This window comes from Apis florea, unplaced genomic scaffold (assembly GCF_048593485.1).
Source record: "Apis florea isolate Af1SG1 unplaced genomic scaffold, ASM4859348v1 contig_2293_pilon, whole genome shotgun sequence".
NCBI classification, from domain to species: domain Eukaryota; kingdom Metazoa; phylum Arthropoda; class Insecta; order Hymenoptera; family Apidae; genus Apis; species Apis florea.
In genome coordinates, this window is record NW_028256554.1 from 2,643,119 (window position 1) to 2,667,660 (window position 24,542).

The 24,542-nt window shown below is 45.5% G+C and overlaps 1 protein-coding gene across 3 annotated transcripts in view; it reads left to right on the forward strand.

The window, feature by feature from the left end:
- Positions 1 to 24,542, forward strand: part of Neto (Neuropilin and tolloid-like) — a 68,878-nt gene that overhangs the window by 35,120 nt on the left and 9,216 nt on the right. For 2 of the 3 annotated variants that reach the window (XM_003694656.4, XM_086903557.1), the window contains exons 2-7: positions 6,976 to 7,409; positions 7,880 to 8,111; positions 18,122 to 18,385; positions 20,574 to 20,734; positions 21,165 to 21,414; positions 23,381 to 23,496. In XM_003694656.4, coding sequence (XP_003694704.3) covers positions 6,976 to 7,409; positions 7,880 to 8,111; positions 18,122 to 18,385; positions 20,574 to 20,734; positions 21,165 to 21,414; positions 23,381 to 23,496 — 1,457 coding nt within the window. The remainder of the gene's footprint in view (positions 1 to 6,975; positions 7,410 to 7,879; positions 8,112 to 18,121; positions 18,386 to 20,573; positions 20,735 to 21,164; positions 21,415 to 23,380; positions 23,497 to 24,542) is intronic. The other variant, XM_086903558.1, reaches the window with a different exon arrangement.

Here is a 24,542-nt window from a genome sequence, read left to right on the forward strand (position 1 = left end):
TTACAAGATACGACGCTGCTGGAAACGACTACTCCGACTTCCGAGAGGAGTCGATCGAATCGTTGGGTTAATCAGAGCGAGGTCAACGCGGAGAGACGAGGCAACGTAGCTCGCCGCTAATGGCTTTACGCACGCGGCTGGATTTTCACGAGAGGAGAATTTCTATTGTAAATCTCGGCCGGCGCAAAGTCAGCGAAAAAGATGGATGGCGCGGCCCACGAAAGACGTGCAACGACCGAGATTCGAGCGGAAACGGGTTTTAACGTTACGATCCTCGGCCGGTTACTGGCTTCGAGCCCGGTCTTCCTCCCTTCGTTCCTTCGGCCTCTTGGAAACCAGCCCCATCAGGGTTTCCGGCCACCAGAGTTACCAGATTTCTCGCAGTCGAGAAAGAGCTCGCTGTCCCGATAAAGAGAAGAAAATAACGCCTCGTCTCGTCTTGTAATCCGTTTAACCCGTGCGGAATTAGAGTATTCTCGGGAGACTCGTGAATTTTTGAGAAAATAAGAAAAGGTCGACCGGTTCACCGGTAACTAACGGTTGGTGGTGCACGGTGGTTGGTTGAGCCACGACCGCTGAATTTTAATGGAAGAGGAGAGAAAGGAATCTTAATTTTAGGGAATTTCCGCGTGCTGCGCCAAGGCTGCTCGCGGTGGGCCAGAAAACATCGAGACTCCCTGCAAGCGCAAACTCAGGAAAGAAGCCAATCTCCTGAAAAGCGTTAAATTATTAAACCGAATGGAAATGAATACGTTCCTCGTTTATGAACGTACGAGAACTCGCCGCCTGCGGCTTCCTACCTTCTCCGTCAATGAATTTTCCTCTTCGTTAAACGTTGCTTCGATTACTTTTTAAATAAGCACCAAGCCTCCCCTCCCCTCTTTGAAATATCCAACGTTATTTGTAAGTCGTCCCTCTTCTCTTCCCACGGGAGAAGCGCGAAATACTTAGTTTCCACGATTTCAAGCGAAACCTCTGCGCGTTCGAACGCATTCTTCGTTCTTGATGATTAGAATAAACGCTTGCTCGATATCGAATAATCGGATAAAACAGACTCGTCTCTTTTTCCTGTACTTCGTGTGTTTCGAGGATTTCCAAGATTTGCCCATCCGTCGATAGTTTATGACGAAGGGAGAAAAACTTTGACTGGTTGCAACTGGTCGAGAAAGAATGGAAGCTGAATAAAATTTCTCGAATAATTAATCGGCTTGTCAACGACAAGGGTTCTCTTAATACACCGAAACTGTATACAGGAAACTCGAAAACGGTTGAACAAGGAGGAAGACGCGTACGTCGAATTCTTTCTTGCTGAGAAACGATCGTAAATTGGAAAGCGAGCGTTTCACGAAGGAGAAGAAGGATCTGGCGGCATTTTAGCGCATGAAGAATGCACGTCCCCTCCCTCGACGTGCCTCGCACGGCTTCGACGAGCAACTCGTCGGATTTTTGTCGAGTCGCGCCGGCTAATCGGATTTCCGTCGTTAAACTTTCGATCAAAAAATTTCTCGGCGCAATTGGGCTCGAATTGTCGTTCCTTTAAACAGGGGGAAAAATTATCGAGTCCATCGCGACGAATCGAGGCGCGAATCAATTTGCAACATTCGAATCGGTAATGGAAAAGTTGGCCTCGCTTGTTTTACTCGACTCGAAAGTTTCTTCGAACGCGAAGAAACAACAATCGTGGAAGAATCTCGAAACTTTTCATGCACGAACTTCCTCTCCATCCCGCGAGAAGAATCGATCGTTACCCATTGATTTTTCCTCGCACGCATTTTCTCCAGGAAGGATAGTTTCCAAGTAGAGTTTCGTGTACATGCGCGTCCTCGAAAAGCATCGTCCTCGAATAAAGACGAACGACGAGAAAAAGATAGAAGGGTATCGGTCGAATTTATGTAAGTTGGCGGTTCAAGAAACGATATCAATAATTCATCTCGATTCAACATTTTAATATCTCATCTTATTGTCTCGTCCTTTCTCAACTTGGATATGTTTCGCTAAAGCGATCTCCTTGCGGATGGAGGTATTATCTCGCGAGAACGTGAGATTTTCGTAGAGAGTTTGGAACGGATCTGTAATGAACGGAGATGAATAATTAATAGCGAGGGAGAAAGGGGTTGGCCGAAAGAAAATGAATTTCGGCGGCGGAGATAGGTCGGTCCATAAAGTTGCAGGCAACGAGAAACATAAATCAGACGGCATTGGCCCGGGTTTAACGAAGGGTCGAGTTGTAGATTCCTTTTCCTCGTAGTTGGCTTCGCGCCCCGCTTCGGTCCTCGTATTTTACAACTGACCACGAATAAAACTCTATAATTCATCGGTAAACAACGAACGAAAGTTTTTATTTCTGCTCGATTGACTCTCTACGGCCAACCGCTTCGGGATATATAGCAAATATTGTTTCGCGATTTTTGTCGATTCTCGATTCTCCCTTTATCGATCGAGATTGTTGACAAATCGATATATTCGTGAAATTTATTCCGGTATAAAAGGTATCGTTCGTTGTAAATATCCAATTTCTTTTTCCTTTTTTTTTCTTTTTTTTTTTTTTTTTCAATGCTTCATTCGCGATATTGATATCGTGTACAATATAAAATTGTTCCGTACATAATAATTCGTATTTTTAATAAAAGTACAAATATTTGCATCGATTCAACGATTGTTCGAGGGTACGATGTTCGATCCAACGAATTCCCTCTTTGCCCTTTTTACAGAGAGAATTTCATAGCGTCCAACCGTTCGAGCTAAGAAAATAGAATTTTCACGGACTCGTCGCACGCGTCGACCGTTTCCGCGATATTTCGATATCCGACGCGATTGACAACAGAAGTTTTATTAGACGGACAATATTCCAAACTATAAAATTTCAAATGTTCCCTCGCACCATGCAAACGATTTATTATATCGTATCCTTTTTTTAATAAAACGGAGGAAAATTAATCAACACGCTAAAAAAATCCAGAGAAATGGATATATCCCTTAAGTTATTTTTCGATGAAATTTTCATCGCCCGTACACGATCGCTCGAAAGTTCGGTCGGCAAATTTTGTCTCGCAGCGCAATGTAAATCTATGCTAGTTTCTCGAGAGCGAGTTAGCAAAGTTTCCAATTTGTATAACGTTTCAGCGTTAGTGGCGCAACAAGTTTTAATCGCCATCTAACACGTCGACGGGGGAAACACAGCGCGCCTTAAGTCGAAGAAATTTAACAGACGCAGGGATCAGGAACGAAGATCGGTCGAAAATACTTCTCGAGCCGAAAGGTTGGCTACGATATGAATTTCTAAAAGCGATATATCCCCGTCCCTTCGAGGAGGGGAATCCTCGAAGACGTGGAAAGATTCCTATATTCCAAAGGATTTCTGGCGCGAAACTTTTTCGATATATCATCGAGTGCTTACGAGTGGCGCGCGTATTGGTTGCGAGAAGGCAGCTGGAACCCGGCAACTTGGCCAAACAAATACATTTCTCGCTATTCGAATCAAGGAGTAAAACTGCTCTTCCCTCGATCGACGCGCCCGATAAGAGGCGTAATTCGACGATGTTTCGACGATGAACGAAATTTTAACGACGAATTTTAACGGTAAACAGCGATTTAAAAAAAAAAAAGTTTGTTTTTTTTCGCGAAGCTGGCCGTTAATCAAAGGAAAGTAAATAAAAATACGCGGTGGGGAATCGGTAATTATAGATTCGCGTGTTGAAACAATTTGCATTTGGCAAATATTTGGCTGACATATTTCATACGATGTTTTCATACGGTTTTAATTAGGTACACGCATTTTGAAATATTAACGACCGCGTTGTTATGCGCAGCTACGCGATACATGCCGCGTATTTAATTAATTTTCATCCATTCCGCGGTGAATCTAGACCGAATCGGGATTATTAACCGCTTCTTTCATAAGAATTTCCACCGATTACCAGAGAATCTCCGTGTTACATCATTCCTACAAAGATCATCCATTCGTATTCTTTCAAAATGCCAAAACACCCGACGTGTATATACTCCAATCCCGTTTCGTTAAAAAATTCGTCTCGAAAACGCTTTGCACGAAACCGTTCCAAAATCCAAAACGGCCACTGCATCCGTTGAATTCGCGTCGTTCTTCTCCCAGAACGAAAAGTTTCGCTCGGCGAACTGCGTAAAGTCGGAGGCTTGGAAATTTATTCGAGGCAAAATATAATTCGACCTTCGACGGGCCGGTGTTAAATTGTTACGCGGTTGTTCCGTTAATTGCGTCCCGGAGCGTGGCCAATTAATAGAACGAAACGGCGGGAGCCACGTGCACGGTGGAGAGAAAATGAATTGGCGGCAAATTAAACGATTAACAAAAGAAGGAAAGAAGGCGGCACGGCCGGGAGCGGATCGTTGCGCAAACCCGTAATCCCGTGGGAAATTATAAATAGAAGGTAATACGCGGCCTGACATTGCGGTAGGTAATATAAATAGTTAAACCGGCCTGGCGAATTATACATTTCGAATTATCACGTGGCGCGATACTATAATAATGAATTCAACTGTGCTCCAGACCTAGGAGACTGACGTGGATACGAGATAATAGCATATACATATATATATACGCGAGGATTTTAGAAACAAACACCACATCTTTATTCTACCGTCTGTTCGATGCAAACTCTTGACGCGCCATATTCCAATGAACATCCAATCTCGTACATTTTTCTAAATCGGCCAATTCTGATCTACATTCGATCGATTGAAGACGTTTTTCCTGGCAAATCTCCACGTATCGTTCGTGTAAGCTCAACGATTCTTTCGTGTAGGCTCGTTGAAATTTCATTCGATTTTCTCAACTGTTCTACGACGATAAAATAGCGGGGTTATTTCGCACATCCGTGGATTGGTTAACTATTAAAAGATGAAAATGTTTAGCACGAAATCCAATTCCGTCCAGGGGATGGGAAAAAGAAAGACACGTGGTGATCACGTAAGAAGGAGCACGAGAGCATTGGTCGGGGAAAAGCGCGAGGGGGAGAAGCACGCTCGTAAACAACGTGGTAAAACCCTGAGGCGCGCGGAAGAAGAGGGATAATGCCGAGTCGTTCTTCCTCGAGGCATAGCGATGGAAGACGAAACGTGCTTTTAAAGCCGAGACATTAAACGGAAGAACGAAAAAAGAAGAAGAAGAAGAAGAAGAGGCGGCAAAAGGAGAGGGGGAAAAAGGTAAACTGCAAGCGAAAAGATCAGATTTACGTGGCCAACGTGGCAAGATATACATCTTCTAGCTTTTGCGCGAGGAAATCAACCACGGAAACTCGCTTCAACCATCCAAGAACTCCTCGAGATTCCCTGGAAAACGTCGCGTTTCCGACGTTAAACCAGAATCGCGAGTTAAGTGGTGACTTTAATAAAAAAAAAAAAAAAAAAAAGCTTAGATCTTCGCGAGAGTTGCGTGTAACCCGCTTTCGAAATTGCAAGATACACTTGCCGCGAATGAATTTCGAAAATTATTATCAAAAGAGTTAAGAATCATTTGCAAATTATTACGAATTGTTACAAATAATAACGAGCTCGAAATGGCGGTAATATCGGGAAAAAAAGGCTAGAAAAGAAAAAGGAAACTTTTCCATTTTCATTTTTTCTATACCCGAGTTTCATGTTTCATCCTCCAACTATAAACACGAGGAATGAATTGAACGTCGGATCGGGCTGTTGAAGCGCGATAGCACGAGTATCAAACGTCGAGCAAACGAATGGTGGACGAGTATGAAAACGTCCGTGTTCGAGTCTTTATAACGTTTCTCCTTGAAATGCGAAAGGAGGGAGGGAGGGGAGAAAGAGAGGAAGGAACGGAGACACTCACTGTTATCTCACGTGTGCTAATGTTTGCTAATCAAATTTGCAACCGAGTTGCCACAGGCAGCTCGGTTTGGGAATGCGACTTCGTTCATATTCGTGAGAAACGAGTGCGTCCATAAATGATGCAAATTGATGGTCTGGCCGCGAAAGAAGGTGACGCACGGTTAATGAAATTAGAACGTATTCCATTTTGGAATATTTTATCGTCCCTTTTTTCAAATAGATAAATCGTCAAGCGCCAACTCGATGCTCTCGCAAATTCCAATCAAAGATCCAGTCCGCGTTGAGCTGTGACTTTTACTTTCAGTTATTCTCGCAGAAAATAGCTCGTTTTACTCGATTGTTTAAATTTAATTTTCCAAACGAAACGGGAAGGGAAGGGGGAAAAAAAGAACTTCGCGCGAGAATCTTTGAAATTTCTGCGTTAAAATATCGATAGGAAAGAGACTGGTTTATTTCTCTCCCCCTCCCCTCCTGCCTCCCCCCTCCCCCTCCCCTTTTTGTCGCGCGAGAAGCTCGAATCGTTTCGACGTGACCCATTCAACGATTTCGCAATTTCACTAGACGAGAATGAATTCGAGGGAGAGGGAGAGGGGCGGAGGGTTGCGCCATCGATGGTGGTGGCCTTTCGAGAAAACCGGGCACGCAAAGTCCGTGACAAATCCAGTTACGTATCGAGCGGAATTCGACTTCGTTTGTGCGTCGGCCGATGTCAAATCCAGATCGCGCTGCGTTCGCGCCACTTTGAAAATAAAAAGCTCGAAAAGCTCTCGCTCCGGGAGAAATCGTTCGAATTTCTCGTAAAAAAAACCCAAATTCCCCTCCCTGCCATTTTTCTCCCCTTGATCAAATCTATCCCTTAAACTTAATTTCCAACCAATTATTTCATTCCTTCTCCCACGTCCCGCTCTCATGCGTCCCGACTTGGCAGAATGTAATTTTCGAAGAATTAAGCTCTCGTCGTCGCTGTCGAGGCAGCACAGCTAGTTAACCAAAGAGAGTAGAGGAGAGGGCGTACATAAATTTCTCAGCGCGCGTCAAAAAAATTCGAAGCCTGCCTCGGAGAAACTCTCGATCGATCGAGAAAATCTATATCTATTCTTCGAGATTTCACAAGAAACAAAGTTTTGCAAGGACGGGTGGTGATTAATGTTTCAGTGACTGGGGCGGCCGCGGAAGCCACGCGCGAGGAGGAGTCACTGTGGGATACGAGAAAGGGAGGCCGAACGACCTTTGCATGGTCCTCCGCCACGGAACGCACCACCGGGGAAACGAAATCCGTGGAAAAGTTCGATCGGACGACTCGCAGCCACGCGGACACCTCGAGTTCCCGGGAAACACAGGGCTCGATGAAGACAAAGGCCTTCGTCACCGAGGAGGAAAGGGTGGAGAGGACAGAAATGCGGGGGACGCTGCCAACGTGGAGGGAGAACGATACGGGAAAGGTGAAGATCTCGAGCGTGTCTTCGAAGAGTATAGAGGACGACGCAGGGCGGAAGATAAATCTGTCCGCCGGTGAGACGTTTATCCAGTCGACGTCGAGACGACCGAGCTTCGACAAGAACGTCCTTTTCACCAGAAATTTCGACAACGTAAGTCAGCGTCGCGTTTTCCTCGCCGTTTACCTTTGCCTTGCCTCGATCTTCTTCGATCGCCGCGATGATGGAGGTGGATACGGTGACTCGAGCACAGTTTGTTCATTGAAAAATGGGGAAAGGCGAAATCTCGAACGCAACGAAATCTAAACACGCTTAGACAAAGTTTTCAGACGAAATAACGTAGATAGAGATGTATGTATGACCAATAATTTCGCGACAGGTCGATAACTATAATTTAACGTTATCACGACGCCAATTACCCAAAGCGTCGTTGCCCCGTTATATAATTAACGACCTGACACCTGAGGATTAGACGATTATTGCTTATCGATCGTGTAAATTTTCGATCCCTTTCGACCCGAGATTTCGAATTTTAAAAGCTTCGCCTTCTTCGTTCGCGATTCTCGAAACACGGAGGAAAATCGTTCCGTTAACCGTCACGTAACTTTCGAAAATATGTGCAGATAGTGGCGACGGAGAAAACCAAGTTATCCAAGAATCCTTGGAAAAACCAGAGGAACGCCGATGCAACGACGAAATCGTACAACGTGAACGACGTTATACGCCGACAGATGAGGCACGTGCCGGACGTGTGCGACAAATTCAGCGTCGGTGACGAGTCGAAACAGGAATTTTACAGCCCCAATTACCCGGACAAGTACCCCAACCTTACCGAGTGCATCAAAATATTGAAAGGTGAGTAAACAAACACGTTCCTCGCCCGTCATCATCGATTCGAAAAATCCAATATGACATAAAATTTCCACGTTCATAAACTTGTACTCGATTATTCTCTAAATTATCGAGCGACAGTTACACGCGAAACGGACGAAATTTAACGTTTAGAGGATCGATCTAACTCGAGGAATTAACTCGACTCTGGTCTCTCGACTTCGACCCGTCCAAGTTGGGCTGCTTGATAATTCACTCGTTTCGTATGTATAAGTCGATCGTGGCAGCCGATCCGGAGCAAACTTGGAAAATGGGAGAGGCGGAGAGGACCAACGCGCTCCGTGGCTGTGATTGATACACTCTGGTGGTTTCCCTCGCCCGACCAGACGCCCTCGTCCGCCACTAAATTTCCCTCCGCTCGTCGTCGTTGCACGAGTCGACGAGTCGACACAATTTCTCCATTCCTTTTCTTTTCTTTTCTTTTTTTTTTTCTTTCTTTCTTTCTTTTTCCTTCTCCCGAATCGTACACAATTCGGCGAGCACCGAATTCGTAATAAACGTTGCCTGGGCAAGGGGAGGAGAAAACTAGCGCCGCTACGAGAATTAATAGCGTCGGCCACTAGACACGCGTACTGTATCGTCGCGACCGATCGCTCGTAAAGGAAATGCATTACGATTCGCGACGGGCAAACAACCGCCGCGCCACTTTTAACCCGGGTTTTCGACGCGATATGCCGCCTTCCTTCCTTCCTCCACCCCCCATTTTTCCGAACAACGTGGGAAGAGTAATTGCGTAAAACGATCCACCGGCGAATGCGGGTCGGAATAATAAATCATGGACGGAAAAGGGGGGGTCCAAGTTTCGATAACGAATCGATAAATCTTGAACGAGAAATATATATACAATATATATATATTCGATGTATCCATTTTCGCGAAAATATTTCTCTCGTCGTGGAACGCGTAAAGACTCGATTCTTTCGAATATTTTTTTCCAACGCTCCCTTTTCTTTCTTCTGAACTCCGTTGTCTCCGTTCTTTCCATTCGTAATAATTTAAGTAAAAGAGAAAAAGAGAGAGAGAGAGAGGAAAAGATTATTGGCGTTGGAGAAACGGTGGCTTGTTTCGTACGAGAACACGATTCGAAACGCGGTCTTGGATCGGGTAAACGAGGGCAGCTGGGTCGTGTTCGAAATTGAGTCAGGGTCGGCGTGGCTCGGACCCTCGTCGGTACACGCCGAATCTTCTTCTCGTGTACCGAAATAGTATCCGCTGCTGATCGCTGGTCCTCGGCCGAGTTTTGGAAACGATACGTCTGCGCGTCCCTCCTCCGCGCGCGCTTTTCCCCGAAAACGAAGAATCGTAAAATTCCTCCTCGTTCTCGAGGATAAAATAATAATACGGCGAACGTTGTAAATCACATGTAACGCGAGTTGCTCGCGAGCGTGGTGAATAAATTCATATTGAACCGGTTGTAAATCACGCGCAGCCGGATATCGCGCTACGAACACCGATGCGTGCCTTATTTCCTTTCTGGCCGTTTAACGCTCGGATACTCGGTATTGGATTTACACGGAGACGGTTCGTCATGGATTATACGCGTATATATCAAGCGCGTATCGTCGCCGAATACAGGCACGTTTTCCTACGCGATAACATTCTTTTCACCTCGCCAGACACCGGTAAGATAAGAAAGCCTTAGCTCGAGAAATTATCTCCTTAACGCTCTTCCTTACGAAGAGATTATAGAATCGTGGCGATAAAAGGAAACGATCTCCAATTTCGTAAACGACACGAATATTCGCCGAGGACGAGTACACCGGAATATGTAATTTCCGGGGGGGCGTGATACGACTGCCGGATAGATTCGAACGGAGTCTTTTCCAGAATTTTGAGAAGAGTATAAATTTGGGATGGCGCGCGAGATGGGTGGTAACCAAACGAACAGTTAGTTAGTCCACCTGCCATCGATCGAAGTGATTACGACATATTAAACGCCTCGTGTGAATTACAACACCCGAATTATCCGAGCGGGATCGATATCGGGATAGGGATTTAGGAAGTCTCGCCGGTAAACTGGCGCGAATCGCATAAATTGTCCAACGTTTAAACGGTCGCCAAATCCTTTCCCCTTTTCCTTTTCAAATTCAAGAGAGCAATCGTTGTTATTTCAAGTACTGTTCTCAGTTCTCGGCTCGTCGTTTTCCACGATTTCTTACGTATTCGACCGAAAGAGGGAGAGAGAGAGAGAGAGAGAGAGAGACTCTCGTTAGAAAGTTCTCGACGCACGGCGACGACGATTCGTGGAAACTTTTGGAGGATCTCGTCGGAGCAAAGGTCAATGTTCCAATTGCCGGGTTTCGGGGGGTTCAAACTTTAATTGGAACAATTCTCCGCGCAAAGACGGACGAGAGATTCTCGCGGAGATCCATCGCGATTCCGAATTGATGGACGAAAGAGCGCTCGATACGGCGCGGATAACGCACGCTCGGAATTGGGATCCTCCGCGATGCGGCTTCAAATTTGTATCGATCCCGTTTTGGAAAACGCACGGTTAATCTCGCCGGAATGCATGGCGCGATTACCGAAACGACGCGCGGCTTATTCGTCAACGCGACCGTTTCTATTTGTTTCCTACGTTTCCCATACATGTTTGTGATGCCGGGCATCGGTAGAGATCTTCGTGGTCAAAAATTTCACCGATTTCGCCGATCGTAGAAGATGGGCAAATAAAAAAATTTGGAGGAGCTCGTATCGAAATTAATTGGAAACCAAGCATCGATTCGAATATATCTCGTAAAGAAGCTTGTGTGACCTTAACTTCGTACCAACGTGTAATTTCCTTTCCGTCATGCCACGTAATCCAGTCCCTTGATATATCTTATATTGATAAACTAAATCATTACGTTCGGATAAAGCACCAGATCAAGAATGGAAAGGCGTAGTAAAGTTAACCGCGGTTGTATGAGACACAAGGCGGGGAAGAGAATCGTTCCCTCGACTTTTTGTTGGGAGAAGAAGATCGGTCGAGCGTGAACTAAAGATTTCGCTGGTATTCAGAATTCGTTGGAGGGAGGAAACTGGGACGAAAATCGAGTCAATGGATCGGCACATCTATATATAAACGCGATTCCCTCGCCTTTAATTCTTTCTTTCCCCCGCCGATGCGAGAGTAGGAAACGGGCCAAGTAGCCCTTCCGGTGTACCCGGGGGATCGGAAGGAGATCCTAATTGCACGGATGGAACACGTTTTAATTGCTCGGTCGTGAACACGATAACGCGGTTACACCGGTATCATTATGAAATGTGGGACACTTTTAAGCAGTTGGAGCCACTCAGCCGCGTTAATGAGATCACAGTCGGTTGGAGGCCGAGTAAGCGTTCGCCGGATGGAACGAAACGCGATCGAACCCCCGTTCGAGGAGGTTGGATATAACGAAGAAGTCGTTCGGGAACAGCGGTTCGTTAAACGGGTACGCTTCATATCCCCCGAGGAACACAAGCGCGCCCAAACGACGCAACTTCTTTTCTAATTAATCCGGATAACCTTCCCTCGGTAAACGGTCCAACTCGAAAAATTATTGGCGCGATCGTTTACGGCTGCTCGGTCGAACGTAAGAGGAGAATAATATCCTCGTGTCGTAACGATCGAAAACTCGAGGCGAACGAGAACAAATAAATAAGAGGGAACTCGTTGACTCGTTGTCTCGGGAAAGGTAAGCAAACCTGGAACGGAAGGAGAAATCGTTCGGAACGAATGAAGTTTCGAAAGACGCTCGGACAGGGAGGGGAGAAGAAGACGAGGTTGTTTCTCGATAGTCGCTCGTTACTTCCCGTCTTGTTACCTTCGACCACCGGTTCAACGCAAAACAGTCGCGATTTAAAGCGTTTCATCGTCGTCGGTTTTCTTGCCAAGTTTCGCGTTTCAAGCAGCCGCAACAAAAACTTTTCTCGAAACGCGTTCTTCCTCGCCGTTTATACATCGCCATCGTGGTGGAAGGCGAAAAAATACGGTTTGACCACTCGATGGCAAAGCTTATACTACCATACTACGCTTTTCTATACTTGGTTCGTGCACAATTCGTGAAAAAAGAAGAGGAGAGTAGCGAGTTGTTGGAGGAAAGGATTCGTGGAAGCTTGGAAGATGGAAGGAAGCCGTGGCCAAGTTCCAAAGTGGACGAGGAAATCGAGTTATCGACCACTCAGCGAGGCAAGGGACCATCAAAGAACCGTTTAATGCGATCCCACGTAAATCAAGGGCGACCGCCCCTCCGCCGTCTCCGCGTTTCGTGGAACATCGAAATACTCTAAGGCAAGGGGAATCTCTGCAAGGGAAGCCATTAATTGCGGCAAGACGCTGCGCCGCGCTTGTCCTTGAACCAAAATGGCGTTAAACGCCACCCACAACCGTCCTTTCCCAATCCATCGATCAATTTTCCTCCCCGGAAAATTGGAGGAGGTTAAAAGTATATAATTTTAAAAGGGTCGAATAGATAAAGAGTTGAGATATTGATAATATTTTTCCATTTTTAATCGGCGGAGCTCGATGGTTGGAATCACTTCGATTCCCGCCTCGAATCGTTTCGAAATTCATTGGATGGGTCGGGGAGTTAACTACGATAAAGTCGGTGCTAGTTTAATCCCTTCTCGCGGCTGGCTCGTCCTCCATTGTCCTCCGTGACGAGTAGCGTCGTCGAACGCGCCTCCAACAGCAATGAATCACGAGAGCGGAGATCCCGGCCGAGCAACGCGTTTAAGCGCGCACTACAACGAAGCGCATCGCGTATAATCCCCGTCCATCCTGTCAGCTTATGACAGAACGACGCGTTCTACGAGAAGATCGTCTTCGACGTATCGATCCGTTGTTTCTAAACGTTGAATAGATGGAACACGAGCCTCTTGAAAGCCAAACTGCCAATTGAATTATTACCCTTATTTCGCGCGCTCGATTTCTCGTCTCGATGAAATTGGCTTTGATTCTCGCGTAACTCGTCGATACGTCGAATTACCACTTTGCCAAACGTCGCGATAACGATCTTTGGATCGAATCCAAAGGAGGGGGGCCGAGGAGAGGAACTGCGGGCAAAGTTTGGTATTCGAGTTATGTTATCGTGGCTCTTTCCAGATCGAACGCACGCTTGTCGAGGAGAGTGGCAGAGATAAAGAGGAGTACATAAAATTGTCGGGAGGATCTGTCCCGGCAAACTGTCCCTTTCGTCGGTTCTTAACCGCGTATCTCCGAAAAATGGCTCGGGGTGGATATCCATGGTCATCCTCTTTGTGCGGAGTGCTCGTTAAATGTTCCCACTCAACGGGATACGACTTGACGCGAATGTAAAAGAAGGTCTGCTCTATTTCCCGAACTCGTATCCCCCCCTTAAGCCGCCTAATGCCATGTAAAATATAGCCAACCCCTCTCCTCGGTATAAAATATCGTCGTCCCACGTTTTACTACCCACTGCTACGTAACTACGTGCAATCCAATTCGTTATTTTTCCTCCCTCCTTTAATGAAAATCGTAAAAATGTTTCGCACTTTTTACGCGGGATGATCCTTTTATGCCAACTTTTTATATTATATCCCTCGATATAACGTTTTCACTTACTTTTTACACCCAAACGCGAACCCTTCTCTAATCATTTTTTCGTCGCTCGATGTATTAGTCGTCGCAACGGGAAAAACGATTCCTCGTAAACAACCAATCTATTATCCCCTCGACCCCTTTCTCGATTCGATCTAAAAGTTAGACGACGTTATCCAACGGTGTGTGTATCTGAATAGGGTGTAATAAATCATCCGTCTTCGAAAAAGGAAGAGAAAAAAAAAAAGAAAAGGATAAAAAAGCGGGACGACGGTTCCTTGGAAACACTTTTCCAAGGAATTTTAAGAATAAGCAAACTTGGAGATTTCGTTCTCCCTTATTTCGTATTAAAGGGAAAATTGGAGTAGAATCAAATAGGATAAAGTTTGCTCGTTTTCAACGAACGAAAGCGAAACAGAGGATGGAAATTCGTTTATGTATCCGTCATTGAATCGTTGGCCGAATGTTTTGGCCGAAAAGTCGTCACGGTGTATAATTTCATCGTTTCAACGGCAGAAATTGTTTTTAATTCCGCAACGAATTGGAATTTAATCGAAACAAAGGATATCCGTGAACGGGTACGGTTAGGCCGTCGATAAAATAATTATGGGGGAAATCGGGATTGTTCGCAAATTCCCCCAAGGATTAAGCCGATTTTCACATCATAAATTTGCCATTACCCTCGAATAAAGAGACCTCTACACCGCTATTGGAATCGAAGAATAACCGGGGCGCGTTGCGTCGCGAACAGTGCAGCCAATTAACGTCCAAATCAATTGCCAACACTGTTTTTGAACGCGATGCGTACATTTCCAAACGATCCTACAATCTGGCGTATAGTCGATAAAATTTACACGTAAAATTTTACTTTTAACGATATATTAACGAAACAGTCCCGTTAAAATTTCGCACCGTAAAATCGAAATCCAAACGTAACGTTTCATTAATCGTTTTATAGTCGGAATAAAGATAGTCGGTATAAATGAAACAAAAATTCGTGTTTTCCCTTTTTCCTTTCGAATTAGCAAAACATCTTGTTGACTTTCGTTTCATAAAACTTATATAGCGATATAAAACAGCGCTACATTTTCATCCACCATAGGAAAAGTTGGTAAATATTTGCGGCCGGGTTGCGAACGTATATCGCGATTCGAGCAAAGAAGGAAACATTCGACGAGTTTTTTTTTTTTTTTTTTTTTGAGACGTGTAGATAATTCGACTGGTGGAAAATCGTGCGAGGTAGCTACCTTTTACGTTGAAAAATTCTTAATTCGAACGATCCGTCCGTAGGAAACACGGATCGTTAAAGGAGAATGAAAAATATCTCGCGTTCTTCTTTCTTCTTCTTTCCCTTTTTCACGAAAACGAGCGACACTGTCGTCCTTACAAAACATGGCTTACTCGGATTAATATCCGGCGTATCTTTCGAAACTTTATTCTTCTCGTCGAATCTTTCCGTCGAATAAAAAAATACTGCTACCCTCTTGCTACGGTGACCACAGTTAAATTTCAACGATCAATTCAAATCAGATATTCAAAATCGCGCGGGAATATTTTCTCACGGAAGACATCTCTCTGATGTTCTTTCCAATAATATCCATCCTGATGGATAAAATCCACGCCTCGTAGTTACCGATCGATTCCCACCGAATCGAACCCTGACCACGTTCGAGTCTAGAAATCACTTTCGACTCTTCGGGGAATCACGGTGGAAGATGCCGAGAAATGCGAAAATTCGTGTAGATCCGAAACGACATTTCGGCGAAATTTCAAACGGGATTACGGGGAAAGGAGGGAGAGGAAGGGAAGAAATTGGGAATCCAGGGAAGATGACAATGAATTCCCGAGGGGGATAGGTCTCGTAAAATTTCAAGGTTGGACGATGATACACGTCGCGGGCATTCCTAGAATTTCACGGTTTAAAGAGAAGTTGTCTGGAAGCACGGCTCTGAAAGCGTCCGCGACGCGTAAGTCGTGAAAGTTGAGATATCGACGTGGAGAAAGTTCGAAGCTTGGAAAGCGTTGAATGGGGGAGTGTGGGCGCGTCTTTTGGTGAAATTTCCATGGTTCCATGGTAAATAAGATTCTGTCGTTCGCCGATGGGGGTAACCTCGTATATCGATAGAAATTCGCGGGTATCTCTCGTTGCTGTTGCGAATAGCGTAAAGTTGGAGATGTAACTTTACACGGTGAAACTTATCCCTTGAATAGGGATGGAAATTACGCGAGAAGGAAGCGGTGCCGACGACGAGTTTATAAATAAGTCTTGGCAGGTGAATAATAACGGCGGATTGCGAACACCTCCCCTTTGAGAATTCAGGTTCTTCTTAATTTCCACGATGATGATTAGAAGCAGGAAGGTGATACAATCGAAAGATAATGAAGCGCGAAATTAAGGGGGAGGAGGGAGGGCTGGTTTGGATCCGTGCTTGAAAAATGCGATCGACCGCATATTTCCATGCGAAAGCGGACGAGATTCTCGCCGCTTTAGAGTTTCCTTCTCCCTCTCCTCTCTCCGAGAAAATAGTCGCGACGCTTTCTTCCTTTCTTTTCTTCCTTTCCCTCTTTTCTCCTTCCCCTCTTCCTTCATCGCTTTTTATCGTTTCTCTCCTTTCACCCCCCCGCTTCGAAGAAAGCGCGGTTTCGACGCGTGAAGGTCTCGAAGCGTGTCGAGCCCTCGCCATTCAACTAAGAGGGACGCTCGTTGTTCGACGGGAAAAGTGGCGACACTTTTGCGCCACGCACGATTCCATTCTCGAGGATCGGAAGATACGGAAGCGAGTCGTGAATGGCGGTTTTCCTCGGAAAATATTCCGTCCTTCGCACGGAAATGCGCGTGGGTCGATCAGGCGGATGATGGCCAGAATTTCATTCATACCGCGGCATAAATATCCATCGTGCCAGTCACGAATCATTCGCAACGAATCTCTTCTCTTCTTCGCGTACCGAAGATTCCAACCAACAATTTTTATCCACGACCAGTGATTTCGTGTACAGGGAGCACGACCACTAAATAACTCACGATCTTATCTGGATCAAACGGACCATTTATCACGAGTGCGCGTCGAGCGACAGCATTCGATACATGTATTACGCCGTATTATTAATGGAATAATCGTTGGCTCGCTTTTAATCGCCACGAAAATAAACCACGTCTTCTTGGAAGCGAACCTTCTCCAACAAACGATCGTGTAATTTTCGCCCGATAATTCCCTCGCTGTCGCGATTCCTTCCGTGTAAATTCCCCTTCTCATCGAGCGCCGCTCGAACGGCAATACGAACGAGATATATACATATATATTTATACTCGCAAACACCAAATCGATTTATGATCGAACCGCCTATCTACCTACCTTTCCCACTCCCCCTTATCCCTCTTTTTTATTTCGCCCATCTCCAGAGTTACGAGATACGAATCGCGTTACGTCCAAACCCGGGCTTTCGAGGCTGGAAACAATTTCCCGCGGTGGTACAAACGCGAGTTTCATTTCCGTGCGTTCCGTTTAAATTTTTGTTACGTTGTGAGCGTAAATTGAAATAATTATACACGCGCGAGCGGCCAGCGAGAGAGGGAGAGAAAGGGGTGGGTAATTAGTCGATTATTACGAAGCTTCAGCAAATGGAGCGAAAAATACGAAAAACGAGCGCGCAGGATTCAAAGTGAATCCTAACGATCGATTCGCGGTAAATAATTCGCGGATAATCTTGGTACGTGGAAGGAGGAGCCGCATTTGCATTCCAACGACTTCATTACGGGCCATATCGCCCATCCGAGGGAATTTACGCGGAGCCCGCCATTTCGTAAGAACGAAAGGAGCAGCCTCTCGTTTCGGTAAGATCGTCGGCGTTCACAACGTGGGGGAGCATCGATTTATCGTATGGAAGACTCGTATACAGCCGGTTGAACTTGTCAGGCCGGTATTAAAGATCGCGTTTGTCGAAGAATGAAGGGAGGGGGGGAGCTAGTACGGATAACCCGTGTTATGAAGACGATAAGCTTCGACTACGCGAATTTTCCGCGCCGTTCCTACGTTCGGATTCGCGTCTCCAACCATTCGATTCGGATAAAAAAAGCTGACGGAAAAGTACGATCCACCGAGTTATCCTCGGAGCGGAACGAAAAAAGAAAAAATCGCGTGACGAATACCTCGAATAATTTGGTCGGACGCCAAGAGGAATACGTCGCTAACGATATTAAAATATTTATCGGCCAACCAATCAACCAAGATTAGTGCGGGGAATTCGAACAATAGAGCTTTGTCTCTGGATCGTTCCTCTGTTAATCCGAAACAACTACGACCCGTCGATAAAACTGTCGATAAAAAAGAGGAAAAGAGAGACGACACGTTTCTCTCGCGAGACAAATCGTGGACGGACGAAGAAGAAGAAGAAGAAGACTCCATTCTCCGCGATCGCCTACGATTTCTAACGTTGCCTCTTTCCTCCGTTTCAGCCGAGAAAGGTATGCTGCTGAGGCTCGACTTTCGAGACGAGTTCAAGCTCGAGGATAGTACCGACTGCCGTTACGATTTTCTCGAGGTACGTGACGGCCAGCACGGGTTCTCCAATCTCCTCGGCAACTTCTGCGGCACGAATTTCCCCCCCGAGATCACGTCCAAGACAAGGTATCTTTGGCTACGATTCCACAGCGACGAGAGCATCGAGGGGAAGGGGTTCAGGGCCGTTTGGAGCATGGTACCCAGGCAAACCAATATACGTAAGTGTCACGGCGTCACGATCCGTCCGTCACGTTGTCATCGCGTCGTTCCGAGATTTTCTTACCCCGCCCGGCCGGGTAACGAGGGACGGGAAAATTTACCACCACGCCATCGTGATAATAATTCATTCGAGACGCGATTGAATCGGCGAATAATTTCCAACTCCGTTGGATTATTTCGTGGATCGAGAGAGGATTTGTACTTGCGCGTCACGCGTCGATAGGGGACCTTCGTTAATCAGCGGACGGATAGGATGGATGCTCTCTGTGTTTCGAAAATGATCATTCAGACCCGACAGCGTCCATTCCAATTTAAATTACATTTAATTATGTTATTTGTGTTCGTATCGTCGATCGATTTCAACTTCGTCTCGATATTAATTGCGCGACGCGATGAAAAATATCATCGTAAAGAACATCGCTAGGTGTAATGATAATCGTAATAAGACGCATGTATATATTCACTCTCTTCTCATTATTAATTCACCGGTCTCTCTCCCTGCTGCCGATGAATAATCATGATTCGGGTTTAATGAAGGTTCTAGCGTAAATTTCACGCGAAATTTCACGGTTATTTCGAGGAAACGGAAAACATTTTATGTGACTTTGATTTTAATTGTAACTCGTTTCGCGGGGCAACGCGAGTGAAAAGTTTTCGATTTGTAAGTCCATTATCCACGGAACAACGTGTACACTCGCAACGCGTCAACCCGTTTTATACAGCGGGTTAAAAAACGTAAAGAATCCGAGCGTAAAATAAACCGTTTTGTCCCGTTCGATATTTCGGCCGGGAAAATATTAGAGAGGTATTTTCCGTGTTGATAAATTCCACGCTTCCCCGGGAGTCGGAAAGGGAGGGAACGAACGAACGAACGAGCGAGAATTTATGCCGCGGCAAAAATCGTTGCTCATTCATCGAAAACAAACGTTGCTGGCGAGCCGCGGTTCTCAGATTAGAATACTCGGACATTAGCCCCGGCGACATCGACGAACCAATTGGGAAGCTTCCAATCCAACGGGCTTCCCCGACCGTCCAACTTTGTCTGCGCGGGGAAAAAAATTTTTTTTTTTTTTCCCCCTCAATTTCGCCAACGATAAATCGCCTACATTCGCGTATGGAGAGAAAAAAAGGAAAAAACATTCTATAAATAATTTCAATATTAATATCTGTCATATGTGCCGAAATATTACCACTATTTGAATAATTTCTCGGCAATTTGCGAAAAATTACATTGGAAATGTTTCGAGATATTTGGAAAAACCGCGAGAGATAATTATTACATAGGGCGGAAAACGTTCGTAAAGTGAAAATGAGAAAAATATCACGCGCGTCGAGTAGTAATTCGTAATTCTTCCTAATCGAATTTTTTACATTCCTTACCAAATCACTGCGACTCGACACCGTAACTCGAATTACTCGATAAATATCGCGCAAGATGATTTTCAATCTCCAGATCGTTCCGTGCGTGATTTAACGGAATCGTTATTCGTCGAATACGAAGCAACGACATCCCCGGTTGTTCACGCGATCGAATAAGCCAGATTTGCAGGAACAGGAACCGCGTCTCGTCCACTTCATTATTTCCCCGCGTTTGCGCGCCGTTTGAGCGTTCGAGCATCGCTCTTAACGGAGCTCCCGAAAACGCGTCACTTTCGAGCCCCGAAATCGACGTGGGTTAAAACAGCGACGAGTTTCGGTATCGTCCGATTCGAGAGAGGAAATTAATCGGATGCCGACGAACGGGGTTGAATCTTTCCGCGCGTTTCAATAACTCTCCCCCCTCGCCGCCCATTGTGCACCGCCGATGCTCGCCAATTTCATAATGCCAATTCGAAACGAGGGGGGGGAGGAGGGGGGAGTGGAATTAATTATCTCTTAAACAATGGTCCCGCGGATTTTTCCCCCCTTTTTTTCATTGATTATTCCACAATCGGCGTTTTTTCCCTTCTCTCTTCTCCTCTCCCCTCTTTCTTCCTTTTTTTTTTTTGCCGCTTGCCTCAGCACGGACCGCGAAACGGAACAGGGCTCTCATCTAATCATCGGCTCTCGACGCTCGAGCTCTCGTTCGAGCTCCTCCACCTCCGTAAATGAGCGAATCGCATTATTCAACGAGCACGCGAGTTTTAGTTGCAGAGACGCGGATAAATATATCCGTGTGGAGGGTATAAGTGTGTGATATTGTAATAGAGGCGGGAGTGCCACCGGAGCCGGAGGATTGCGTGAGGGACGTGAGCGGCGTGCAAGCGATCATTAGTAGCGAGGACGTGTTGGACAGGAAGACGCTGTCCGAAAAGGAGGGCATCCCTCTCGATTGCTTGTGGAACATCACGGTCAAAGAAGGATGGAAGGTAAAAAAAAAATTTAATCGTCGTTCCCTCCACGCCATTTGATCATCGTGTCCCCATTTCCTCTCCTCTCCGCGATGACAACTACTTCGAAACTCGCCGAGAAGAGAGAGAGAGAGAGAGAGAGAGAGAGAAATAACAGGTGCGAATACATACGGAATGGAATACTTTACGGAGTCGAAAATACTGGATGACGCGACATCCTTTGTCGCGAATCCTTTGATCCCTCGATTCGTACCCGTTTCTTTCAAACGAAATCCTGGGCCCGTCACGAGGATGCCAGTAATTACGACACCCCCACGACTCCTCTCTCTCTCTCCTCCTCCGTGAAAACGCATCTCGCCTAATCGAGAGAGAGGAAGATCCTTTGAGTTTTTGATTCGGGTGGAGAAGTGGCGTTTATCGGAACAGGGGACACGTGCACAACTTTCAGATTCAGCTGACGTTCTCGGATCCCTTCAAACTGCAACGACCGAACGAGTGCGACGCCAACTTCGTGGACGTATTCAAAGAACGCACTGACATGTCCTCGAGAGAGAAGAATTTCTGCGGCAGTATCGCCGACACCGTCGTCATCGGGACCAATACCGCGTTTGTCAGGTTTTACGCGGAGCCTAAAGCGTTGAACAGCAGCTTCGAGGCCGTGATGACAGCGCTCAGGGACAGGGATCCCGGGGACAAACGTGAGTTTCCTCCATTAATTGTTCATCCGTTGTCCGCGATAGCTTTTATCGTAATCATCGTCCACGGATATTATTTCGCTCCCTACATCTGCTAAACGTCGATTTTCCATTCGATCCATAACGATAACCATTCCAACATCTTGCAGAAATTTCACCGAAATTAATTTCATATCGAACAACGAAACTGTAATTACCTTCCAAGTTATGCTTTTTATTATTAATTTGCGCAAATTAAATTACGCGTGTCTACGAACCTGCCCCCGATGTAAAATTTGCATCGATCTTTTATCCCGTGTAGTACACGATAATTAAGACGATGTAATTAATTGCAACAGGGCGTACCGTACGACTTTCACTCACTGCGTATCGAGAACGTGTAAATTACGAGGATGTAACGGAAGGAAGAAAACGGGTATCACGTGTACGGAACAAATTGTAGAAATATTCGACTCGTTTAGTAAATTTATCGACTGATTAATTGGCGAAATCGTTGTTGTTAAATTAATTCGGGGAAAATTATTGAAAACTTAGCCGAGGATCAGGAAAACGAAAGGGGATAAATCAATTGTATCTCTCGTAACGAACATCCCCCGCCCGATAATAGAATATACGTGCTTAATAATCGGGATTTTACGCGTATCGCGAACAAGAAAGTTTAATTTTCATTATGTAACGTATGCCGTGCGAGTATTACGCACGGGGATCTTTGTTCGCGGCACGCAAGTAATTCCGATGTTAAGTTTCATTAAATTTAACACCTCGTGTTCCTGCTGCCGTGCTCGTGTTCACGGAATAGGGAGGTACGGTCTAATGGAAATCTATAAATTAACATCGGTGCTCGCGTGTTTCCTACAGTTAAATAAATAAACGACGATGGGAGAAAAAAATAGAGAGAAGAAAAGAGAAGCAAGGAGCAATTAGATGATTGTCTAATCGAACGTGAAACGAAAAAAAAAAATATCATTCCGCCCCCATTGTTGATTCACGAATCAACGTGAAATGTTAACAACTCCGAACTCCATTAACCGAAGTGACTCGTAACCAGTAATTATTAATAAAACGAAAAATCGATATACCGGTGGAACAACAATGGCAAATTGGAATATCTGGATGGAGGAACGCCTATATACGTATATTTCATTCGAAACAAGAGATCGACGGAAACAATGAAAATTTTCTTACGTTCTGATATCGTCAAACACGCCTCCCCCCGCGGCATATCTCGAATAGTTCTCTTTTCCCCGGGTGGAAGAATATATTAAATTTTCCCTCGAGCTCGAAAACCGCGAGGTCGTACGAAATATCGTTAAAATTATATCTAGAGCGATGCGTTTGGAGGGATGGAAAGGTAGGATGCGAGAAAAAAAGGACACGTAACGCGTTTACCTCGATTATTCGCGTCGAATTCGAGGATAAAAGAAAACGAGCAAACAGAGCGAACGGCCCGGGGCCAATAATTACAGTGATATCGATGAAAACGAGTTTATCCGGTTTAACTGGTTCGTATCGGGGGGAGGGGAGAGAAAGAATAATCGGGCGTGAAAGGATTCGATTTTCGAAATTAATGGTGGTAAAGCGGCGGTTGAATGGCAAATGGAGCAACGAGTGCAGATACACGTATCAGGCTCTCTCTTTGCACCTGCCACCCCAGCTAGGACTAATATCTTACGAGTGACTTGACCGCAGGTTCGGTGCGAAATTCTCTCGAAAATTTTCTTGTATCGAAATTGAATCTTCGTTCAACGATCTTCGCAACGAGAGATTGCGAAGGAGCAATGGATCGAGAAGTTCTCGACGTTGATGACGATAAAATTTGGATATCGTATCACGACGAAACTCCTTCCATAATCGTTCTTTCTCCTCGTTCGCTTCTTCAAAATTCAATGGTAACGTTTAAGGGGAAAAGAAAAAAAAAAGAAAAAGAGAGAAAAAAATTAATTTTTCAAACGTTCATTCGTCGTTTCAGCTTGCCTCGATAACGAATTCTACTGCGAGGACGCGACGTGCATCGCTGCGGAATTGCAATGCAACGGGAGGGTGAATTGCCGCTTCCGATGGGACGAAGAGGATCAATCTTGCAACGTGAGCAAACGTTATATATCTAGAGCAAATTCAATAGCGATCCTTCTTACCGTCGTTAAACATTTTCCCAATGTCCGTACTCGAATTACGCTTCCCCCTTCTCGCCCCTTTCCTCCCCCGCTATTTCCGCTAACTCTTATCTACCTTACTATTATTTTCTTCTCTGGTGAAACGTCGTTTATGCAAGGGCGAGTCCGACCCTTTTCGCGTTTATCGGGGGGTAGCAGGAAAAGTTGAGCGCAATTTTGTTTTATACATGTCAACGTGAAATGGGGGGAACTTCAAAGATCTCGAGCAACTTTAAGGAACCGTAGTACGAAGGAACGGCGAAGTGGGTCTTTAATAAGATCTCTTCTTTTGTCATTGTACTGTTGCAACTAGCAGACCCATTCGAAAGCACCTCCATTGTGCTACTGCGAGCCGGTCTACTTTAGAGAAGGGCCGGAATGCTCGTATACGTTGCAATAGAAAATTCCTTGGCCTTACGTAACGGATTATCAACAGGGGGTTGACCGTGCCGTTTGACAAACAATCGTTTAACGGCGATTTCCCGCGAAAATATGAAATTTCTTCATCATCCTCGGTATCGCTTCTCTGAAATTAATCAATTGGTAAACACGGTTTCGCGTCGAGCAACTGGATAATCGAAACGATTTTCGTTCGGCGAAATCGATTAACCCGGATATTCCCATATCGGCCAATCGAAGAGAATTCGCAGAAAATATTTCAACGAAATTGTCGTTTCGCCGACATTTCGCTCAGATTTCGAATTAACCTCCCTCGGATTGTTACCGCGATATCCACTGCGTACACCCTTAACGAACACTTAATATTCTCCTTTTCCTTCCTCCCTGCCTCTCTGACCGCGTGTTAATTAATTTATTCAACACTGCCTTTGCAGGCCCGAGCCGAGTAGCTCCGTTTTTCTCACCTCTTGCTCGCACCTGCGAGCGCGCAGATAACTCCCTCGTCGCCAAGCCTCTCCAAGGGAGAACGTATCCGGTTCCGGGGCGAGGTGTAAAATAGTACGCGCTTTTGGCAGTTTG